Raw genomic sequence first — 25,146 nt, 5'->3', positions numbered from 1 at the left:
GTCTGGGGTTTGCTTTCTAATATTTTAGCAAAAAAGAGAGGAAGAGGAAGAAAAGAGATGGGTGAAACATGTATGGCAAAGACTTAATAACTGTTGGGACTGAGTTGATGGCTCTCTCCTTTCTGTATCTTCACCAATTTTATACTAAAAGGTGGATAAACAACTGAAGAAGGATGTAGAACAGTATGTACAAAGTGAATGGCATGGGCGTAGCATGTGATTCTATCTCAATAAAACTGTTGTTAAAAAAAGAATGTTATATGGAGCTTGCTACCTTTCAAAAGATATGTTTGTCCTATATTTCATACAATATAGAGTTTTAAAAAAACACAAAACTAAACTAAAACAAATGGCTGCCTCTAGTGAGATTAACATTGAGGGTCAGTGTGGACATGGTGATACCCTTCCCCGAATACCCACCTGGTGTCTCAGAATTCTGTATTATGTGTTTGCATTATTGTCTCTTCAATAAAATGACTGAAAATATTTCATGGCTTTCCAATAACCACAGCAAAAGTAATTTAGATTTAGTGCGTGTGGTTGAAATCAAATATTCTCCCATCAGTGACTCCGGGGAGCAAAACCATAACAGAAGAACTTGCATCACTGCCCTCACGGGGCACGTGGTGTGTCCACAGGGAGCCTGCCCTGGCAGGACACCAGCTAACAGAGCCCGTGCCTGAGGCTGTCGGCAATGCCTCTCATTCATTCAACTCCACAGAAACTTCTAAAAGTTTCTCAGACGAGTGTGTGACACTTTCAAACAGCCTCTTTTGCTGGTTTTAAAATAAACTGAAACTGAAATCAAAAGTTGAAAGTAAAATCAGTTGTCCTCCCTCTAGTCTAGAGTGATTACGCTACCTGTGAAAAAACATGCTGGCTCACTCAAGCTCTGAGGAAAGCAGGGGAAAGGGCATCCATTGCTCTCTTCCCATTGAATTGACCTTTGAGAGTCTATGAGTGCAGCCAGCTACACACAGATTGGTCTTAGGGCTTGTTTGGCTCCTTGGAAAAACTCTCTTTAAAGGTTAATATAAAAAAAAAAAATTCTCTGTTCACTGAATCCCATGACCAAAGTAGACTTTGAAAAGGCATGACTCCAGAAAACATTCTTTCATCGGAATATCAGCTTTGCATTTAATATCCATCTGAAATGGGGACTCACAAAAACCATGAACCTGACCAACAGGCCAGTGGCATATTCTATTCAATATGGTGAAAGGAGGGTGTCTCTCTTGTAACCCCAGAGATCAAAGGCAGGCTGGCCCCTAACTGGCATAAAGGCAGCCTCACACCCTGGTTAACACTCCACTATTCAATGGGGATTAGAGGGGGTTTCTGCAGTACTTGTAATGTTCTATTTTTTAACCTGAGTGGTGGCTGTACAGGTGTGTGTGTGATAATTCAACAGGCTATACACTTATGATTTGAACCTGCTTCTGCGTGTATGTCATACTTATTAAAAATCATATTTTAGACTGAGCCAGTTTGGTTCAGTGGGTAGAGCATCGACCTGTGAACCAAAGGGTCTCGGGTTTGATACTGGTCAAGGGCATGTACCTTGGTTGCAGGCTCCTCCCTGGCCCAGGCCCTGGTCGGAGCTCGTGCAGGAAGGCAACCAATCGATGTGTTTCTCTCACACTGTTATTTCTCTCTGTCTTTCCCTCTCTCTAAAAAATCAATCGAAAAATATCCTCGGGTGAGGATTTTAAAAAAATAAAACTTATACTTTAAGAAACTCTATTACTGATGCTACTATGATTATTTAATACTTCTCCTATTACCTGTTCCATGCCCAACCCCCCTTTCTTGTCTTCCTAACACTGCTCAGTAAGAGCCAGTCCACTTTACACATCTTATATTTCAGAAAAAAGGTTCCTTATTTTTCCCCAAAGGAAATTTACAATATTTTGTACATTTTGTCTGTGACCAGCTCTATCTCTTCCTGTGCCTGGGGCTCTGGCTGGCCTTAGCTGTAGCAAGCTCTCTGTGCTTTGATAGCCCTGTACAATGCTGCTTGAACTCCATGCCACAAGGCAACACTGTAAAGAAGCTGAAAGCAGAGAGAATATCAAATATTGCAAGTGGAACACTTTACCCACGAATATTTGCAAGGGTGCACAGAGCTTTTCCTCACACTTCAGTAGGTACATGGTACTAATGATGGGTACAGAGGCTAAGGCATGGTTTGTTATTTTCCCATGTTTCTCCCATGGATGGTTTTGTTATCATCCAATGCCTACTTAAAAATAAAACACATATTCTTTTGCCCCCCCCCCCCCAACATATACCCTTCTAGTTCTACAAGGTGTGACTACAACAAAGGACAGGTTTCTCAAAGACTGTAATTTGTAAGGGTCCATAGTCATTGCACTGCCAAAGGTGATGTATATGAATGACACATGGCTTTCCCCAGGTGAAGGCCTTACCTCATTCAGTGCACACATCCGAGCAATGGAACCAATGTTGTTGGTGATGGTGACCAGCGTGGCTCGGGCGAGGTCTTCCTTGCTGATGGACTCTCGCTTTTCTTTACTCATCATGTTGCCAAAGCTACGTTGGAAATATTAGCGAGAGTGTTCAAAATCATCCTCAGGCAGACCCCATGCTTCCACCAAAGTACTGTGGCAAGCTGTATGAATAACTCTGCTCAAACTCGGATGACCTGATTTCGCTGCCATGGTTTACAAGCAGACAAGATTACAATATGAATGGTTGGCTGCCCTTTTCTTAATAGGAACAAAATAGCATGGCTATTAATGGGGGAGAATTTTTTCTTTTTATGCCTCTAGATATCTGGACAAGAATGAAACAGGAAACTGTTGCCATTTTCCAGAACCTTCTTTCAAAGCTGCCCTATTTTAAGCACAAGCATCAAGAGCTAAACATCTTGGTGCATCATGACGGGCAGGAGATCAAATCTGAACTCCAATCCCATAGATAGTTGCACCTGGTGGGTTAAAATATTTAAAATTAACTAAATGAATAGCCAGGGTGGAGAGGTTGCCTTGTGTTTAACCATGACTGTTCCTAGCCACTTCATCTCTACCTTGATGCTACAGCAGATCCTTGAAGGCCAAATCGCTCATAGTCTCCTCCGTAAATGTCCTTCACCAGCTTATCAACATTGGTGCTGTCGCCTTTAGCTGCCATTTCCATAGCTTCTTCAAAGGTCTCACAACCAGTCAGCAAGCAACATAGACCTAGGAATGTTCCACCTCCAAGACTGAAGGAACAATAATGTTTATTTTTAAATTTTACTTAAAGATATGCCCATCCAACTCCCCAACGACATCAAGACCACTGATATAGGTTAATAAAAACAGAAGAAAAACAAAGAGGCACTTGCATGAAAGTGCTAGGGTACAAAAGAGCTTTCGGGTGGACTGAATAAAAAAAGAGGAAAAGAAACATCAAGGGAAACGTGTCCCTGAATTCAAGAGCAAAACCAGAGGGATTCTCACTGATTTCTGTTGTGAGACCTTCACCTTGGCCACTAATGTCTCAGTCTCCCCACCTATAAAAGGAAGCCAAATCGATTGCTCTTATTCGGGTGGTCTGAAAGTAGTAGATAACTAGCAGAGAAATGATGGAGCCAAACTCTGATGGCAAATATGAGCTGGTACTCAGGCAGGAACAGCCAGCCCCAAAGCTGTACCTTTCACCTGACCTCGCTTGACTCTAGCTGAGATCATCTCATGTAACCTCCTTGGAAATTTCTGAAAGGAAGCCACTAGTTGGTCTCATATTATATTTGTTTCTAGGAGACTCTGGAAAAAGTTTTTAATATTTTACTTACCACCAAGAGTCAAAACTAGTTTAAAAAAAAAGGAGGGGGGGAGGGCGCAAAATGGTTCCAAAGCTCAAACTATGTGTTAAAACAGTGTGTTAATAACAAAGTTACCTGAGAGAAAGAACAGCAGATTCAAAGTAGAGCTGACTAGTGAACTCCAGGTAGCACAAGGAGCACTGACACGGCCGTGGGTATTACTCCCTGTTCACCTCACAGAATGCTAAAGGTGAAGGGTTAATTGCTCACATCAATTTGTTCTGAAGCTCCAAGAGCTGTTAGCCCTGGAAACCCCTTATGTGTTTGGATACTAGCCTCTAAAAGAAAATTCAGGTTGAGATTAAGGTTATTTCTAACTTAAATTTGAAATAAGAAAACTTAGGGTAATGTAAATTTACTGTCCATAACTACTAACCAGGAGGTACCAGATTGTCGATAGGCGCTTTAAATCACAGCTAAAGCAAACTGTATGTAATATTTTATAACTACTGATTCTTAGAAAAATACATACTGGATGAAAATTAAGGGTCCTCATGGAAAAGCTGTAGCTAGGCACCACCAGTGGCAGCTATCCAACTGTAGGTGCAGGGCCATCAGGATATAAAGAGCTCCATGGACACTGTTGCCTTGACAACCCAGTCACAGTGGAAATTTTGGATTTCCTCTGAGAAAGTTTACCTTCATTTACATTTAACATGGCGGGTTATGCTCTGGTGTCAGTTTCAGTCTACCCTGCAAAGCTACTGTGTTTTAATAGGAACACTGTTTTTTTGTTGTTTTGTTTTGGGCTTTTTTGCGTGCCAGCTGGATTTGTCTTGTTTTCTCTCTGTATATAGTAAGTGTTTGCTCCTATTTCTTTTTAGCGTTATCTTTCATCGATACAACCTTTCTTTGAATATCAGAGACTGGTATTCATCAAGGCATTCAACAACCTACTCCAAACATAGGCAACTGAAGTTACTGGCTGACTTAGAAAGAAGGCAACTCATCAACTGATGTGTTGGTATGAGTGAAAGAGAACAAGTGCTTTGTATGACTGGGAAATGACAGGTGACTCCAGACAAAGACTCGGAGCTGAATGGGGAAGCGAGCATGCGTTTGCACAGCTGGCACACTGCAGATAGCAGGGAAGAATGCACAGTCGTAGAAGAGCACTTTATTAATATCCCCAGCCTGCTAAACGTTATTTAATCAAGTGATTCTCTTGTTCATAATGACACATCTGGTTGTTTCGGCAGGCACACAAGAAGACTCTCAGCAAATGATAGACAAAAACATATCGCTAGAAACAGCTGTTGATTTAAAAAAAAAAAAAACCAAAACCAAGCAACCTTGAAAGTAAGAGATTTTAGGGAAAAGGAGAAGAAACCTTCAATTACCGAGTGCTTGTGCTCTTAAAATAGATTCCAGAATAATGAGATAAGCTGCACTACAACTTTCACAGAAGTTTCAAAATTCTTTACATTCCTCTTTTAATAGGCCACAAATTCTAACAATGTCAATTGTAAAGTGCTGTGGTTTTGGTTTTTCACTGACTCCAATAGTAAAATTGGAATGTGTCGATAGAAAGAAACACATTGGCTACCTAATTTAGGATGCATTAGACTGCACAGAACACTGAAGCAAACCATTAGAAAGCATATTTAAAATAAAACTGTTATATAAAACTGTTATTCTGTAATGACGTGACTTCCTAAAAATAAAAATGCTTAATGAGGAAATAGGATAGTAAAACAACCTGGAATTACAGCTATCGGCTCACATTTGCTTAGATCAATGACTGCCAAAATCTGTTCCATACACTGATGGTCATTGCTGACCACAATTGTTTATATCAGTGGCTTCCCAACTTGGATCAAAAGAAAACATTGGTATAACAACTCTGGTTGGACAAGAAGGATCTGGGGCCCAGACTGGTGTCTCATTTGCCTGCCCTACCTGTGACAGCCCCTGGGAGGGCTGTTTATTAACATTCATTCTCCTGTAGCCATTCCCACAACGACTGGTTAGAGAGAGCTTGTAGCTAAGCTTGGACATCCAGGCGGGATTTGCTGATGATTGCAAAGCGCTGGTCATTAATGGAGCATTTACCAGTAACTGAAATTTATAGGCATTATTACACATGGACTAGAAGGCAGGCACCACCATTAGTTCATTAGTAGCTATTCAAGAAGATGACCCCAAGTCCCTGGATGTCCCAAGTTTGAGAAAGTTTACCTGTAATTCATGAATTTAAGTGTTACTCGACAATATTTTATAAATATCTCCAATTGTGGAGAATGTTTAGCTTGTTGTTACCTTAGGAGTCAACAACTCCTGGGAGGAAGCCTGTAGTTTCTTAAGAATTGTGCCTTTGTCAGAAAATCACTCTGAGGTAAAAACCAGCTCAGCTGAAATATTCATTTGCCTCTAATGGGCCTGACAGTCCTGTGGAGGCAGGAAGGCTTAGTTCTGTATTCTCAGCTGAAAAATGTATGCCTAGCGGCAACTAACTTACACACCAAAGCCTATGTTCTGGACACAAGCAGGATTCAGTCAGAATATGTATGTACGTGTGTGTGTGTGTGTGTGTGTGTAAGCCAGGGTTTCTCAATACCAGCACTACTGACTTTTAGGGCTTAGTACTTTTTTCTTTTTTGTTGTAGGGGGCCCCCTAACCCCTAGCCACTAGTTGCCAGTAGTATCCCACCTCCAGTTGGGAAAACTAAAAAAAGTCTCTAGAAATTGCCAAGATCCCCTTCGGGCATTAATCTTTCTTTTCCCAATGAGAACCACTGATTTTTATAGATCCATCACAAGTCATGGAAATGGTGTAGAAAGCAGTGCTCTCGTCCTAATGGGCGAATAATACTGCAGGACTCCAGTACTGGAAAAGCCTGTACAAACTCTCTAAGAAACAATCCCCTTCACGGGACAAATGAGGAAAACTGAGGCCCAGAGAAGTTACACGCCATCTTCATCCATCAAAACCAATGGTTTCAATATCATGTCCCAAACCATATTTCATACAGCACTAGTTCCTTAAGATGTTCCTCCAAAAATGGGTTCTATGGTCCAATAAGGTGGAGCAACATTCATACCAAATTCTTCTCTTAGAAGAAAAACCTTATTTAATTTTGTTTCTGCCAGGATCTCAGGTTTCTGACCCCAGATCCTTTTCCCAGGTTGAATTCCCATTAAGAAGAAGCTGAGCCCTAGCCGGGTTGGCTCAGTGGACAGAGGATCGGCCTGTGGACTGAAGGGTCCTGTGTTCGATTTTGGTCAAGGGCACATGCCTGGGTTGCAGGCTCGATCCCCGTAGGGGGCATACAGGAGGCAGCCAATCAATGATTCTCTCTCATCATTGATGCTTCTATCTCTCCCTCTCCCTTCCTCTCTGAAATTTACACATATATACATATACATATATATATATACATATATATATATATATATAAAGGCTGAGCCATCTGCCCTTGGGTATGTAAGCTGTATGCACTAAAAAAACAAGGCACTCTACCCAACTGTGGTGACAGGGCTGCTTTCCTGTCTATTACAATCCAAAATTCCCTTTGAGGTATGCCGACTAATCCAGTTTTCGGCCAGAGCATGTACCTGAGGGTAACAGACATTCCTTATAATCCAGATGGTTTACTGGTTGCAATGACCTATTATTTCAAGCAATTCATCCCAAACTAGGCACCAAGGTGGTTCCACAAGATGGTGTATGACCTTCTTCCCTCAACCTGATCAGTTTCCAACAGGACAAGGACTGTGTTTTAATACCTTTATGTAAATCACCCTCATAATGTACCCAATAAACCCTTTTTGGTTGACAGAGGGTAAGAACTTTCTTTTGAAAATGTATTCACTGTAAATAACGTTTTTATAAACTGGTCTTCAAGGAAGAGACCTGGGTTTAAGTATAAAAAGGTTTCCTAGTGACACCACATTTACCTGGTCCCTGTAACTCTTTTATAGTTGTCCTTGGAGTACACTGCTAGGATGCTGACCCCTGAGCCCATGTTCACCAGCAGCATAGGGTACGGGTTATCAAGGCAGTACGGCTTTTTTTGACACAATTCAGGATTTGTGGGATTTTCAAAATAGTAACATTCTGGCTTGCCATTGAAGCCAACGGAGTCGACGTAGAGCAGGCCCTGAATCAGACAATCCAGTTCGTCCAGTTTATGGAGCTGCAGGTCCGCGATCTAAAAGAGAACAAAATCTTGTGATAAAGGCTGCCATGGCCTTAGGGGAGGTGCCAGAGACATTTAGGGGGACTTAAAATGTGTCACTGAAACACCAAGTTGTAAATCTTGATGATCAGTAGCCTTGGCCAGACTTCAGACTTCCTCTCTGCCCACAGTTCGAGCTGAGGGGAGGTAGCTTGACTGGCTGCTAGAAAAGCATCTCGCTACTGTGTAGTGTGGGTTGAAGGGTGGCCCCTGAAAGATAATGTCCATGTCCTAATTCTCAGAACCTGTGAGTGTTACCCTATATGGAAAAGGGGGCTTTTTGCAGATGTTATTACGTTAAGGATGTTGCATCCTGGGTTATCTACTGGGACTCCAATGAGACACTCAGGAAAGGTCTGATAGACACCGAGAAGGCCTTGCCAAGATGAAGGCAGAGATTGGAGAGCTGCACCACAAGCCACGGAAAGCCAGCAGCCACCAGGAGCTGAAAGGGGCAAGGAATGGCATCTGTCCCAAAGCCTGTGCAGGAAGTGTGGTCCTGTCAATCAACCCCTGGATTCATTCTGGCCACCAGACCTACAACTGAATAGATTCCTGTTGTTTGAAGACACTAAGTTGGTGGTGACTTGTTACTGCAGCCACAGGAAACAAGCAGAGCATACCACTGAGATAGGAGCTCTCCCCCAAGGTGAAGAGGGTGAGAATGTTCCGAAAGCAGCAAGAATCCTACACTTCATTGGCAGGACTTGAGGTCCCGAGGGTGGCACGCTGAGCCTGGAAGTGGGGGACAATCTCCTGAGCCCACATAGTCCAATTCCCATTCTCCCAGGCCTGGCTTTACAGGTAGGCAGACCTGGCTTTGAATTCTGGCTCTAATACTTAACTCCTGAAGCCTCATCTCCTCATCTGTAAAATGAGGATAGTAACACCCAACGCATAGAGTTGTTGTGAAGATTACATGATAATAATATGAAAAACGCTTGCACAGGGCTTGGCATACACAAGGGACTCAACAAATATGGGCTCTTTTATTAATAGCTGGTGCGGCCTCAGAGTCCTTTCATGCTCTTATGAGACAAACACTCCTATTCTCCTAGGACAGTGGTCGGCAAACCATGGTTCGCGAGCCACACGTGGCTCTTTGGCCCCTTGAGTGTGGCTCTTCCACAAAATACTACGTGCGGGCGCGCGCGTACAGTGTGAAGTTGACTTAAAACTTTAAGTAAAGTTTATTAAGTTAATTTTAGGGAACGTTGTGGAGTGAAAGAAGATGTAGTGACGAGGACTGAGAAAGGTATGTTGAGATGGTTTGGACATATAGAGAGGATGAACGAAAGGAGATAGACGAAACAAGTATACAAGATGAGTGTGGATGGGAGAGTTGGAAGGGGTCGACCTCAGCGAACGTACCTCAATCAGATTGAGGACGTTTTGTTTGTTTTGTTTTGTTTTTAATATATTTTATTGACTTTTTACAGAGAGGAAAGGAGAGGAATAGAGAGTTAGAAACATCGATGAGAGAGAAACATCGATCAGCTGCCTCCTGCACACCCCCTACTGGGGATGTGCCCGCAACCAAGGTACATGCCCTCGACCAGAATCAAACCCGGGACCCTTCAGTCCGCAGGCTGACGCTCCATCCACTGAGCCAAACTGGCTAGGGTGAGGACATTTTTAGCAAAGGCCAGCTTAGGAGTACCCTAATTAAGTTAATAACAATGTACCTACCTATATAGTTTAAGTTTAAAAAATTTGGCTCTCAAAAGAAATTTCAATCGTTGTACTGTTGATATTTGGCTCTGTTGACTAATGAGTTTGCCGACCACTGTCCTAGGTACAGAGGGAAAAAAGTAAAGGGGAATGATTTGGCCAGGAGCGAGTGGCCACTTTGCATCCTCAAAGTTTAACTCATGATCTTTGAGAATGGTATTATTACTGGTCCTGAGGTCTGGGTTGATGATAACTTTCCATGACCAAAAAGAAAAAAAAGAAAAAATCTAGCAATCACCAACCTGAAACTGAACCAATTAATGAAGATAATTTATACAGTCTAACTTAAATGGTTTTTAAAATCTATTTAAGAAAGTAATAACTGGTATTTATCATTTACTACATGCCAAGCACCTGTACTAGATCATTTAATTCTCACAAAACCCTACAACTAGGTACTATTATCCTTATTCTATGGTTAAGGCTCATAGAGCTTAATAACTTTCCCTACATGATAAACTTGCAAATATCTCCCACAGCTTTGCTGTCTTCTCTCATCTTCATTCTTTTTTTAAAATATATATATATTTTATTGATTTTTTTACAGAGAGGAAGGGAGAGGGATAGAGAGTTAGAAGCATCGATGAGAGAGAAACATTGATCAGCTGTCTCCTGCACACTCCCTACTGGGGATGTGCCCGAAACCAAGGTACATGCCCTTGACCGGAATCGAACCTGGGACTTTTCAGGTTCTATCCACTGAGCCAAACTGGTTAGGGCTGTCGTCTTCATTCTTAATGGGTACTGCTTCTGGGTTCTGGAAACAACCTATAAAAGTACTAAGCTAGAAGAAAATGTTTGACTTTGTGTCACTCATCTGAACTTCCCAATCAACAAAACCCACTGAAGCTGTCGCTGCAGAACGGAATTAGTTAGAACAGGTTACTGACAAGGTGATGCACCCAAACAATCATTCTAAGTGACACCGGCAATAAATTAAGTCTATCTCATAAAAGGTTCCAAGCATTTTCTTTTTTTCCAAGTGAAACTTTTGTGTGAGATGTACACAATTATATACAATTTAAGGGGGTAATGCTGGAAGTATAAACCCATCTGGAGCTCTAGCTCGTCTGGCTCAGTGGATAGAGCATTGGCCTGCGGACTGCAGAGTCCTGGGTTCGATTCCAGTCAAGGGCACATGCCCGGAGTTGTGGACTCGGTCCCCAGTAGGGGGCATGCAGGAGGCAGCTGATCAATGATTCTCTCATCATTGATGTTTCTCTCTCTCCCTCTCCCTTCTCTCTGAAATCAATATATATTTTTTAAAAAAACATCCATCTGGAGACCTAAGACTATAGTGAGACATAGCAGTGCAAATGCTACTCTCTCAGTCCTGGATTCCTGAGAATGACGCTCAGAGCATCTGTCACATTCTGGTTTGTTTTCTGGTTCAGTGGATGCCCCTGAGCACCATGATCAAAGGCCTGTCCATAATAGACACGCAATAAACATTTGTTAAATTGAAACAGGAAAGTTATCACTTCCTGGATCACCCAAATGGAAAAGTAGAAATTTCATCAGTCAGTCTTGGGATCATAGGTTAAGCTGCTTAAAAATTAATCAGAAGTCTGTCAACAATATCGATAGCCATGTCCAGAGACAACATCACAAACATGGACAGAGACACAATCTGTCCAGCTGCACATCCTGAAACTATGCTAGGGAAAAAGGAAAACCTGTTAGGGCAAATAATCTAAGCAAAGCAAACACTACTATCTCAACTTTCCCCTCAAAATCATTTCAAAGTAAGTGCTAGCAACAAACAAACATCTCCTCTACACATTGTACTAAATATTCTACACAGAGGTCTAATTTAATATTGTCTCATGGTTTATAGCTCTTTCTTATTCCTTCTAAATTGGATGAAGAATATGGACTTTAAGTACATTTACCATATATGAACAGGATATAGTCATCAGATATAACTGCTAATTCTGCAGGGTCTGCTGAACATCTTTAGTGAGTCCTAATTACTCAGATTTTTAAAAACACCTAACTGGCCCTACCTGGTTTGGCTCAGTGAATAGAGTGTCAGCCTGTGGACTGAAGGGTCCCAGGTTCGATTCTGGTCAAGGGTACATGCCCAGGTTTCGGGTTCAATCCCCAGTAGGGGCCGTGCAGGAGGCAGCCGATCAATGATTCTCTCTCATCATAGATGTTTCTATTTCTCTCTCCCTCTCCTTTCCTCTCTGAAATCAATAAAAAATGTATTTAAAAAAATCAAAAAACAATAAGTTTTATGAACAACATAAACTGATGAACAAAAATAGAGCCAGAGTCATAGAAGCATCGAACAGACTGTCCAACCTATGAGGGAAGGCGGGAGTAAGAGATCAACCAAAGGACTTGTATGCATGCGTATGAGCATAACCAATGGACACAGACAGTAGGGGGGTGAGGGCATATGCTGGGGGCGGTTAGGGAGAGTCAATGGGGGGAAAAGGAGACTTATGTAATGCTTTAAACAATAAAGATTTTAAAAATAATAAACAATAAGTTTGCTGTAAAACAGTATGCCATGTTACGCCAGCAGCAGCCTCACGCGTCTGGTGCTTACCACATCTCGTGATTGTATCATTTTCTTTTGTGCTTGTTTTAATCTCCTGTTGTTTTGTACAGTAACATGCATACAGGCTTGTAGCCTAGGAGCAATATGTTGTTATATTGTATGGTGGTAGGCTATAGCCTGTAGATTTGTGTACGTGTACTCTATGTTTGCATAGCAATGAAGTTTCTCAGAACATTTCCCGTCGTTAAGTGGCACATGGCTGGCACATAACCCTGCTCCCTTAGGCACCAACAGCTTGCCTGCAGGCTTCACCTTGGTTGTAATGAGTTGTGACCTTTCCCAGTTCAGAATCTTGAGAAACACACTTGCTCACGGCCAACAACCATTGAGTAACTTCCTCCTAGAACACACATTACCCCAGAGGAGAGATGGAGGCACTGATGGATGTTGCATAAACGCTCCAGGTCACCTTGGTTCATTTCAGGCTCTCCAGGGAAGAAGGACAAATAGTGAGAAAACTGGTGAGCTTGACAGCAATAGGGTTGGGTCAGCATTCCTTTCGCCTGAATCAGAATTTTGGTGATGCCCCACCTCCTATCAAGGGGGCACTCCTAGAAACTCTTAATTCTACTGCTGGGTAGGGAAAGGGGACACAAAAGAAAAAAGCCAAAACCTGAAGATAATTAATCTCAGGATACTGTGGTAGGACTCCATTGCCAGCTCTTCTAGACACTTTAGATACAGTGGTTCTCAACCTCCTGGCCCTTTAAATACAGTTTCTCATGTTGTGACCTCAACCATAAAATTATTTTCATTGCTACTTCATAACTGTAATGTTGCTACTGTTATGAATCGTAATGTAAATATCTGATATGCAGGATGGTCTTAGGTGACCCCTGTGAAAGGGTCATTCGACCGCCAAAGGGGTCGCGACCCACAGGTTGAGAACTGCTGATTTAGAACAATCAATGAGATAAACGATGTTACCTTTGACGATACTAATGCAGTTTTCATTATGGCTTAATACCATGAGTAACGCACTGCCTCATTATTTCATTCATTAATGATAGACTTTATGACAAGACAGGATTATATTAGTTCCACGGCAGTGCTTGCCTCAGCAGCACATGTCCATTACTTCCATGACAAAATGCCAGTGATCTGTACTCTAGGCTTACCTCTCTGTATTTTACATCTTACCCTCACTATATTTTCAACTTTCTGGCAGGACTAATCCCCAAATCTTCCAACCCTTCCTTCTCCTATGTTCCATCACTTCTGTTAGTCTTGTTTCCTTTCTTTTCTCCACCTATTATTCCTTTTCTTCTCACTTTATTCCCTGTGAGATGAGGCTGGACAGTACAAAGATTACCTTGACTGTAAAGATGGGCAAATGGGAACATTTAGGTGTTAAGGGATTGCTAAATAAAGGCAACGTTTGGGCTCCATGTCATTCAGTCATATCTTCCACTGAGCTAAATTTGTCAAATCTAAATGAGCAACACAGAGTTGGAATGTACCTCCAGTCAGGATACGGCACTATTCTGATTATGTAGCACCTCCTACATCGTGCTCATTAATAAAGGAACTCACCTATCAAAGATTTCATTTTTTTGTTTGTGAGCAAAACTTTTGAATGGCATTCATAAACAAAAAGACAGTGCAAATGGGTAGACAGAAGTGATAATTTTTAGTAAGATTTCTAGAGAACCTTTCCTGTGGGCCACAGTCTACATACCTATAAAACTGACTCAGTGATTATGCTTTTCAAGAAATTGTGTAGTAAGTGTCTGAGGAAAACTCGAGAGGGAGTTTTATATCATATTGTCTTTAGCATACTGTGCAGCACTAATTATAACAAAAGTTGAGAATGGCAACACATTTTTTTGAGCATTAATGAAGTGCCGGGTACATATTACCTCATCTAATCCTCCATGTAACAACCCTATGAGGCAGTAACTATTCCATAGATGAGGAAACTGAGGCACAGAGAGGTGAAGTGCACTTGTTCAAACTCCCAAGGCTAGTTAGTAGTCGTCTAGTCCTTCGGTATGAGATGCCATGATTATGAACATATCAGAGGTTCTCTTTCTTTCTCTAAGAGGTGGTTCGGCTGTTTTAACAAGGACAAACCCCCTTACCATTCTGAAGTCCTCTTCGAACTTGAAAGCCCCGCCTCCCGTGGCACAGAGGGTGGTATGAAGGCTGGAGAAGTTCTTTTCGCTGCCCATCTGAATGAACATGTGCATGGCACAGCTGGGGAAGCGGATGAAGTGCAGGTTCCCTTTGCGTCCACACATGGTCAAGTTTTTTAATTCCAGGTGGACATCTCGGATCCCGGTTTTCCCATAAGCAACGTTGGAAGTCAAATACTTCCTGATGCTCTTCAGGTTCTCCACTTCCTCTTGTTCCTCTTCAGCTGTAATATCCTTTGGCTCAAAGTAGACCAATTTAACCAGGGTTCCACCGATATCCATGCCAAACCATGGGAATGCTAGGACAGAAAGACAGTGCCACTGAATTCTATGCATGCAAATAAATGATTTTTTAATCTTCAGTCATGAAATGCTATGGTGCCACATCTGCATGTGCATTTAACATTCCGTTTACTTGATTTCAAATATATGCACCAAAAGAAAAGACAGGCAAGGAGAAATTCACAATTTAAATGGTGCCCATGATTCTGCCCATACTCCACTCAATTAGAGTCTGCATCGGGATTGACTCTGAGCTGAGAAACAGGATCTGCAGTTCCCTAAGCCAGTCTCAATACTCATGTGCTGCTCAGGGCTCGAAATCTCACCAAGGTGGGTGCAGTTCCAATACTTAAAAAATACGTATTTTGCATATAGCATGGCTCCCAAATGCTAACTATTTTATCAGAACTTTAGCCAAAGAAAAATGGCCTCTTCTGGAAAAACCAGCTGTGCTAGGTGTGTCAATAGATGGCATATGGATAGCTAATCCTCACGGTACCTCCCAGGGCACTTTTCAATGATAATTTTTACAGCATTTGCTTTTTGCCTCCATGAACTGACGTCCTAACGCGTGACTCCACTGCTTTAAATAAATAGGAAGCAGAAGGGGAGAAAATGTGGAATATCAGAGGTGATGGGCAGACATAATGACCCCTATGGTGGCGGGATTCTAAGGAGAACAGCTCCTGTTACATCTCCTTTCTTTCTTCCTTTCTGTTAGAGAAAACAAAAGATTCAGAAAGTATAATATATGTATGTATGTATGTATCCTACCTGGTTTGAAAAGAAAAAGAGGTGAGTGTGAGAGAGGGGAAGGAGCAGAGACAGAAGAAAGACCCCTATGTTTGTGATTATATGAGACCACAGAAATGTTACTATTTTGAGGGGGTAGCAAGATGAGCAGGTTATTTGGGTGGAGGCTAGAGATCGGGGAGGAGATGGAGAAAATTCTACACTTAGAACTTTCAGCACACACCAAAGTAAAAAAAAAAAAGAAGAAGAAGAAGAATTCAGTATTCAGTGATAATGAGAATTAGGAACCATCTCAGGACAGACTGGACAGAACAGCAGTGTGAAACCCAGAAAATAATCTAGTTCTGCACCAGAAATCCATCTTCATCCAGCCATGCCTGCCATCTTCATCCAGCCACGCCTGTCACCGGGCCTCTGTTTGGTAGGGATAGGCAACTGCACAAAGTCTCACTTTTCAAAATGCAACAGGGGCACCTAAACATTATGTTACTTAAGAGTCCAGGTTTCTTCTTCCTGCTTTACCTCCAGCTCATTTTTCAGCCATTTCAAAGCTTTTGTGGGCAACTCAACAAAACAGTGAGAAAAAGTGTGTCAGGTTCTGAAAATTCAGGCAAATGTTTTATCAGTAGTTTTGGTTAAGGCAAAAGGGAACAGAATTGGAATACTGTATTAGTTTACCTTCATGAAAAACTGGAGGTTTTGGTATTCGTATTTTAATGCTTTTATAGAACACTGTCATATTTCAAATGTAGTTTTATTTTATCTTCCTGATATCAAGGTCTCCCTAAAGTGACGCTCCCCCTACACAAGCTGCAGAAGAGATAGAAAAGAAGAGGAAGGACGGACTTCCCAGTGCAGTTACCACTATGATTCACTAGCTCGTTAATCCAGGATACCCAGATGTTTAGATAAATTCAGCTGAACCACTGATAAGAATCTGTTTCATGTCTGCCAGAAGTGATGGTGGGTCCAGATACAGGATGTTTGCCTTCATCCTTCACTCCTCCGTCTTACACCAGATGTCATTTTCAAAAATTTCTAGACTATTCATCAAGAATGTTCAGTAGATGAGGTTCAAATTGCCCAAGAAGACTTATGCAACAAGTGAGCTGATCTGCTCATTCAAAATGGTTTCTACCATAGTGAGGTGTGTCCAAAATAGAAGCTTAATGCTCATAAAACCAGGTGCTATAGATAAGTAGTTAAATCAGCTAGATGTATAGGTTTCAACATGAATACAGCTCAAAAACAATGCTGAAGGAAACCCGCTTTAAAAGCGAGAACTGATGAGTAGGTCATTGCTTCCAGGCCAGGCATGAGACCCTCTAGAACTTTCCCATAGCAATCGGAAGTATTCCAGGTAGTGGCTGATCTGTCAGCCTAGTCCTGGAGTGAGGATGCAGACAATCCTCAGTGACAGCATGAGCATGAAATAAATATTTGTTCTTTAAACCACTGAGATATGGGAATTGTCTGTTACTGCAACAGAACCTGGCCTATTCAACAGCAACAAAAAGTGTGACACTAGCCTACAGGCAGGCATCAGGGAGTGAGGAAACAAATTCTGGAGGCTGGCAAAGCATTCGGTAAAACTATCATGTATGAGAACTTGGAAAGCAGATATATATACCTAAATAATTAGGAGATCTCGTGTAAGAGGTTCAAGGGCAAATATTCGTAGCAAGTGTTGGTGACTATTGGCTACTGTTAGCTGAGCTTTCTTTGTTTTTAGAATAACATTCAGCCTTTTGTTTTATTGATTGCAGAGAGAGGAAGAGAGAAGAGGGAGAAACATCAATTGGTTGCCTCTGGCACACACCCCAACCTGAGATCAAACCTGCTACCTGGGTAGGTGCCCTGACCGAGAATCGAACCCACCACCTTTTGGTGCAAGGGATGACACTCCAACCAACTAAGGCCACACCGGTCAGGGCCTGTTGGCTGAATTTTAAAAGGGGTAACCAAAACAAGGTTTACAAACAAAAAGGAAAGGGAACAGAATCCATCAAGTCAGACTTGTAAGGCTGGAAAAAAAGCAGCTGCTTCTCTTCCCCAACATGTAAACGATAAAAGTGAGAAAGCCTCACTAAAACTGAGAAAGCCTCTGAGTGAGAAAGCCTCTGAGTGAAAATCTCACTTAGCACTTAGCATTAGGGTGAGGTTGGGAGAAAGAAAATGACTATCACACTTACTCTTAGCACTCTGAAAGAGTGAAGGTGTCCCCAACTAGTTAATTCTTTCCATTAGAATAGCTCAGGGGGAAAGAAACTAGAGGTTTGGCTTTCCCACCAGAGCCTGACAGGTTCAAAGTATCACTGACCAAGTCAATAAAGAAAGGCTGGGAGCACAACACAAAGGCACACAGTGAATATAAGGATGATGCCAAGAACAGAGCGCTGGGCATATGGAAATAAAGCACAGTGAAATAGTTAAGAAGCCTATTTCCTTTTCTAAAAAATATTTTTATTGATTTTTTAGAGAGAGAGAGAGGAAAGGAGAGGGAGGGAGGGAGGAAGAGAAACACCAATCAGCCGCCTCTTACATGCCCCCTACCGGGGATCGAGCCTGCAACCAGGGCATATGCCTTGACTGGGAATCGAACTGGCAACCCTTTGGTGCTTGAGACAACGCCCAACCAACTATTAATACATTAATATACAATGTATGGGGGTGGTGAAAAGCAGGTAACTTGCCTCTTTTAGTTCAGAAGTTTCTAGATCCGAGCTGATGTCAAAATGACTTTGTATCACCCCCTAATTTAGAGCCTGCTGTGCATCATGCAGACACTGTGACTGGGAAGGACTTCAGGGTTGTTTCCTTTGGGGAGGGGATGACCGTATCTCACTTGCAGGCGGGAGAGCGAGCCAAATATCTAGCCATCAGAAACACAAGCTGTGGCAGTCCCTAGTAGTGCTGGCCAAATACTTCTTGTTCTCTTCCGTCAGTCCCATGGGGCAGGCTGTAACTCCTGGCCATTTTATAACAGCGATAGTGAGTCAGAATGGAGCCCCCAGCCACCCTCAATGGACAAACCTTTGTGAATGAGACAAACCTTTGCTGTTTTAAGCCACTGACATTTGAAAGTTATTCATCACTGCAGAGTGATCCAGACTAATACATCTTCCATCAGAATCTTTGGCTGCTTTCTTTTCCCTGAAACCCTCCCTCCTCTCCTGCAGACCAGACCCAGGGACTGCCAGTATCGCCGATAAACATGTGGTAGCTGAGCGCTAACAAAAAGGTATGTAGGTCCTGCTGCATTTTTTTCTGTCTAAAAATGTCTCTCAACACAGTCCTCCAAGACTGGCAATCTGGTAGTCATTAAAACCTTGAAATGAATCTGTATTCCAAATATTGTGGTGAAAATAATAAAAGGGTTTATTGGTAGTCGGTGGCTTTAAAACAAAGCCTGTTTCTTAAAGACCTTTTCAGAACACTAGAATAGTCTCTGTGGGGCACTTAGGTTTCCTGCAGTAAGTTTCAAAGGTTACAGAGTGAACTCCAAATAGCAAAAATGAGGAAAAGTTTTTCTACCAAAGAAGCAATTTTAAAGAGCTAAGGGAGCCTGGCATTAGAAAATCTACCTCCCCTTGAACAACCAGCCACAAAGCTTTAAGAGGTGCTCCTGGTGGGGTGAAGGCCCCTAACACCAATATTTCTTCCTGTATGTAAATTAGGCACCGAGTGCTCAAGATCAACTCCTCTAGGCACTGATGTGACTCAGCAACCAGCTGTTGTCACAGTTTAACAGACCTCTCGAGGGTCCACCGAGATGTCATTTATTTCTGCCATAATTCCTTCTGAGTAGGGAGTAGCAGGACTGAATTGCTTTTCCCACTATTTGTAAATAGATTTGTCAAGCACACTAATAGGTGGGAAAGATGTCTGAGGATTGTGTTACCAACAGAAAAAAAGACCTTTAAAGCATTTCGGAGATATTTTTGCACTACATAAATGCTAGTTACGTTGCAGCCGCCTAAGGACCGCTACAAGTTAAAAACAAACAAAAAACCCGACCTTGTTAACTTAGATTCTGTTGTGTGATATGATTATGTTTCTTTAAAAATTTGTTGTTCTCCTTCCCTTCACTACGCCTAATTTTGGTTGATAGTATAATGTAATTCTTTGCAAATATAGTCATAGCCATATTTAACTTTAAGAACTGGACTATCCTGTTTACAGATTAAGAAAAGTAAGGCTTAGAAAGATCAAGGACTTGCCTAAGATCAGTCACACTAGGTGTCTACAGAGTCCATTTTCAGTTTCATGAGCCAATATCCCCTGTTTTGCAAGAGTTGAGTTGTTTGTTGCTTGTTAATTGAGAACATCCCCTGACCTCTAAGGGATCCCAGGAGACTTGCAACCAGGGGAGCAATGGGCAGCGGCAGGTCGTCCCATGCTAACCCTCCGAACCTGTCTCCAAGGCCTCCTTTTCTCTGACTTCCCAGTGAGCCAAGGCAGCCCAGCCTGGGCTCTCCTGTTGCTCCTTCTATGTTAAGCCCTTCCTTGTTTCCTTGTCCTAAGTATATTTTTAATGCAGTCAAGAAATTCTTGTTTGCTTTTTCACACTTCCTCTCTTCGTTGAAATCTTTCCCTCAAGAAGATAAGAATTGAGGCCTCTTCATCTCACTGGTAACACAAGGACCTTGAAAAAAGTGGTAAATGTAAAATGTAATAAAAGGGTTTCTATAACACTGTAAGGAAACCCATACTTATTGCACACAGACCAATATGCTAAACATTAAATACTCAGTGCAGAGAAACTTGAGTCTTGGTTTCTATCAAATTAATGCATACCAGATTTCTTTAGTTTGAATTTTAGTCACATGGCAATACCAGTGTTGGCCAGGGTACAAGGATTCAAGCACTTAACAGAGTACTGATGGCAATGTAAACTCGTGTAGCCTTTCCATGGGCTATTTGAAAATATATATTTAAATGCTCCAGAGTGCTATACCCTAATACATTAGTTCCACTTTACACTAAGTAAATAATTATGCATGCATTCAAAAATTTACCTTAAAAAATCATTAAAGGTTTGGTAATAATGAGAAAACTAATTTGTTGTCCCCAAATAAAGGGAAGGTTAAATAAATGATTATCCATTTTGCAGGATGGCACTTAATGACGTGAGAATGTTCATTATGTATTATTAAGTGAACAGGTCAGATGATTAAATTGTATACTTCATATGACTACAATTTTGTATAAAAATTAAAAAGAAAATACAGGAAACTTTAGGCCAAAATGTTAATAGCCGTTATCTCTGTATCATGAATTAGGTGACTTTTTTTTCTCTTCTGGCTTTTCTGATGATGCTTTCCAAATTTTTACAATCAATACATTTAATCTTCATAATCAGTTATTTTAGAATTCTTAATAAAAAAATTTCTCTGCAATGAGGCAAAAGAAAAAGAAGTTGTGTTAACTTGGCTTCAATGAGCAGATAGCTGATTTCTGGCCCTGCCCATGGAAAAGAGCAAGCCAGCATTCCCACCTCACCATTTCCTTCCCTTCTCAGGCAAGACCCTACCCAGAAAGAAAGAAGAAAGAGAAAGGAAGAAAAGGAAAGTCTGCCACCCATGAGCAGAGTTGTTTAGCCAGTTAGGCAGCTGACATGACCAGGTCTCAGGTAGGAATGTAGGGTGGGAGAGGCCGGATTTATCCACCTACATACCAGTATACTATTGTCAGGGAAAAACCCTTCTGTTGAATGTAGCATTTCAAAATACACTTAAAGGGACAAGGATATGTTTTCAGGAAAGGATCACTGCGGGAAAGACCACACGCCCGCATGGCAATAGCCCTTCTCTCACTGACACAGCCTTCGCCCTCTCACCCACACAGGTGGGAACAAAAGGGCTGATCAGATTCTCACATTCCAGAAGAAGAAAGAATAGTGAGGGCTGCTTTCAGGACTTCTGAGGCAAGAAATATCATCGCATCAGCCACCAGGTCTGAAGTCTGGGTTTCCTCACCTTCACCATGCAGTCCCGAACTACCTGTGAGCACAATGGGCTCAGTGCCTAGGACCTGTGGTGTTTTTTAACAAGCACAAACATATTTTAATTTCTCTTAAAATCAGGGGGAAAAATTCAGCTAAAAAACCCCCAAAACATTGTACTATACCATATCAATGCATTAATCTTTATACCGACATAGTAGTAAAATATTTTTATTTAATTTTCATGGAAGGGGTCCCTGAAGGCAAAGGTACCTGGGGCTCATGAAAGCTGGCCTCTTCCAGTTTGCTCCACAAACCCAGATTAGAAGAAACAGGATGCCATACCAGAGTTTACTTTGCATTTGCAATTTGAACTGAATCTTTACGGTTTGTTTCCTGTTGTATTTCCTTAACGCAACTTTACTTTTAGTATTGTTAAAATACAAGTCCCCGGCCACGCCTGCATATTCTGAAGCAGTCCAACTGAAGAAAACGTTTTCAGTGAGGGCCCTCTGTAACTCTCACTGGTCAAGTTCAAAACCACCGTTCCAGTGGAATCAAAATGAATATTTTAAGCAGCTGGACCACAAATTAAAAGTGAGAAATCGGGAGTTTGAATGAGCTGTCCTTGCTAGTAACTTTAAGGGACTCCGGCTGGCAGCCAAGGGCCAGGCACAGTAATGGCCCAGTAGACATTCCTGTTCCCATGAGGGCCTTGAACACATCTAATTGCTTGTTAATAAAATTACTTATGGACAATTTATTACATGAGTACTGCAGGTGCTTTTCCAATTTTAAATACAGCTTTTGAGTGGATGATACAGTTATTATCCATCTCGTATTAATTAAATCTGTCATTGTGCGCCTCTCTCCCAGTGGCTCCTGTTTTAAAGGTAACCGGGCATTCCTCCATAAAGAATTTAGCTCCCATGCCCTGACCGGTTTGGCTCAATGGATAGAGCATCGGCCTGTGGACCGAAGGGTCCCGGGTTCGATTCTGGTCAAGGGCATGTACCTTGGTTGCGGGCATGTTCCCAGTGGGGGGTGTGCAGGAGGCAGCTGATGTTCCTCTCTCATCGATGTTTCTAACTCTCTATTCTATCCCTCTCCCTTCCTTGCTATAAAAAAATCAATAAAATACATTTAAAAAAAATTTAGCTTCCTCACTTCTATGTAGACTCTAACGAACAAAATAAACTGACAAAGTAGAAACAGAGGCATGAATACATGGAACAGACTGACAGCTGTCAGAAGGGAGGGAGGGGGCTTAGGGGACTGTTTGAAAGAAGGTAAAGGGATTAGGAGATATATATATTCATATATCCATTCATCCATCCACCACCCAGACACAGACAACAGTGTGGTGATAGCCAGAGGGAAAGGAGGGGTAGGGTAGGTGGAGGTGGGCGAAGATGGGGAAAATGGGGACGGAAAGAGACTTTGCTTGGGTTGATGGGCACACACTGCAGTGTGCAGATGATGTTTCATTGAATTGTACATTTGAAACATGTACCCCAAATTTAAGAAAGAGAGAGAGAGTAAGAAAGAAGTTAGCTCTGGGAACAGCACTGATGTATTTAGGTCAGGCAGGCAGACATTCTTTGATTTACAAACCATGTGGTTGGTCTTGATACAGACAGAAACACCAACATAAAAGTTATGTTACTTTCTCTGGTTTTTCAAGGTTAAGATTTGAGAAAGAAAAAATAAATAAATAAAAAACTCCTGCAGGGCACCATTCTGGTGGCACCAGTAAATGCATTCTTAGCTTGCACTGGACCAGGAGGAAGCAGGGCAAGATGGAGCTGGAGCTGAGAGGATCCAAAATGTCAAATCCCTGGAGTTAAAAATTCGTTTCCTTGGTTTTCTGCTCAAGTTCATGAGCAGCTCCGTGAAATATACTTTCCCAAGGTCCTGGGGCCTCTCCCTGACACCCAGTAGAAAGAGGGGTGTCAGTCTAGTGACCAGCGAGCTCATTTTCTCCCCATTGTCCCTACAGTCAGCCCTATGTTTCTGCTCCAGGACTTAAGGAGAGGAAGTGAACGGCGGATGAAATGTGTTTCCCATGCAAAGTAATGTTCTCAGGCTGAGGAGACGGGAAAAAAAACAATTGCAGACATTTATGGTCATCATCCCTATGTCCCACCAAGCAGCAGCCTGTCCTACAGAATCTAGAGGCAAGGGAAGGTGAATAGCAACCTTCCCCGTGGCCCTGACCTTAATCACACCATCTTCTTCAGCAGAAATAGAGTCCCTGGACTAAAGAAGATTCCACAGGTTTCACTATGCAGGCATGTGCCAAGGGGCATGAGTGCACCTGTGTGACTATCTCCAATGAAATTGTTTCAGCAACCAGGGCTGATCACAGCTTCTACCCATAAGGGCTCCACCAACCATCCATTGCCCCTCCCTGTGGCTCAGGATGGTAATCTCATTACTTGCTTAAACAAATCCCAGTTTAAATCACCAAGAGGTTTAGCTTGCCATCCTGACAAGCCACCAGAGCATGCTTATTGACTTCAGGGATGCTCCTGACAATTTAACACCAGAGAGTGGCTAATTATGGAGAGAACAGCACTGCTAGTGGGCACCGCCAGGGAGAACAACAGGTCTACTGGAAATAGAGTTTGTTCGTTTATTTTAGCTCGGCCGTGAACGTCTGGCAAATCTCTAAAGTTGAGCTGAGTGGGGATGGAGGAAGGATGTGCCAAATGCTCACCTGCAATGCAAACTGAAATACAGAGGTCACAAGCACCCTCGCCAAGTAATCCGAGAACAACTACGTGCTCATGCATCCACAGACTCGCTGAACAGATCTGTATTTGTTCCTAGACAGTGCGAGGCACTGTGGCACGGAGTTGGGGAGGTGGCAATGCACCTGCCCTGTTGGCACTTACATTCTAGCTGCAAGGACTTACTGTTAATCAAGAACAGTCTGGAAAGGGGGGAAACTCTGCTGAGTGAAACTCACATTGTCCTCGTGCCGGACACTACTTAATTAAAGCAATCCTTTAATATTTACCAATGGCAGCTCTATGCAGGGTTCCCCCATAAGCACAGTAACGATAACAAAGTAATACCTGACACCTCCTAGCCATTCAAGGATCTTATTTAACTGGAGATGACATTCAAACCCAAAGAACGTTTAAAACCACAGGATGTCAGTGTTGGAGAGACGTGAGAGCTTTTAGGGAAACACACATCTAAACCACAATAAGATACTACTTCAAACCCACTAGGATGGCATTAATCTAAAAAAATGGAAAACAGCAAGTGTTGGGTTAGGATGTGGAGAAAGTGGAACCCTCCTACACCCCTTGTGGGAAAATAAAATAGTGCAGTCACTTTGGAAAACAGTCTGGCAGTTCTGCAAGAGGTTAAACATAAGTTAGTTTAGTATCTGTAAGTCCACTCTTAGGTATATACCCAGGAGAACTAAAAACACATGTCCACACGAAAACTGGTATGCGAAAGTCCATGGAAGCATTACTCATAATAGCAAAAAGTGGAAGTCCATCAAGCAATGAGTAAGTCACATGTGATATCACCGTACAATGAAATATTATTCGGAAATAAATAGGAACAAAATACTGATATAATTTAGACATGATGGGACCTTGAAAACACTAAGCTAAGTGAAAGGAGCCAACCACAAAGGACTACATATTATAAATTGCATTTATATGAAATGTCTACAATAGGCCAACCTATGGAGACAGAAAGAT

The 25,146-nt window shown here is 42.0% G+C and overlaps 1 protein-coding gene across 8 annotated transcripts in view; it reads right to left on the bottom strand.

Annotated features, from left to right (window-relative positions):
* The window catches only part of PANK1 (pantothenate kinase 1), a 48,584-nt gene that overhangs the window by 7,658 nt on the left and 15,780 nt on the right, over window positions 1–25,146 (bottom strand). For 3 of the 8 annotated variants that reach the window (XM_023760498.1, XM_006096613.3, XM_006096614.3), the window contains exons 2-5: window positions 14,389–14,741; window positions 7,727–7,980; window positions 3,050–3,226; window positions 2,430–2,553 (exon numbers count right to left, since the gene is read on the bottom strand). In XM_023760498.1, the coding sequence (XP_023616266.1) occupies window positions 2,430–2,553; window positions 3,050–3,226; window positions 7,727–7,980; window positions 14,389–14,741 (908 nt within the window). Of the gene's footprint in view, window positions 1–2,429; window positions 2,554–3,049; window positions 3,227–3,904; window positions 4,078–7,726; window positions 7,981–14,388; window positions 14,742–25,146 lie in introns of those variants that run through there. The other 5 variants (XM_023760500.1, XM_023760499.1, XM_023760503.1 and 2 more) reach the window with 4 other exon arrangements.

This window comes from Myotis lucifugus, unplaced genomic scaffold (assembly GCF_000147115.1).
Source record: "Myotis lucifugus unplaced genomic scaffold, Myoluc2.0 scaffold_184, whole genome shotgun sequence".
Lineage (NCBI taxonomy): Eukaryota > Metazoa > Chordata > Mammalia > Chiroptera > Vespertilionidae > Myotis > Myotis lucifugus.
The sequence above is the reverse complement of the archived record's forward strand: the minus strand, read 5'-3'. Positions and strand labels throughout refer to the sequence as shown.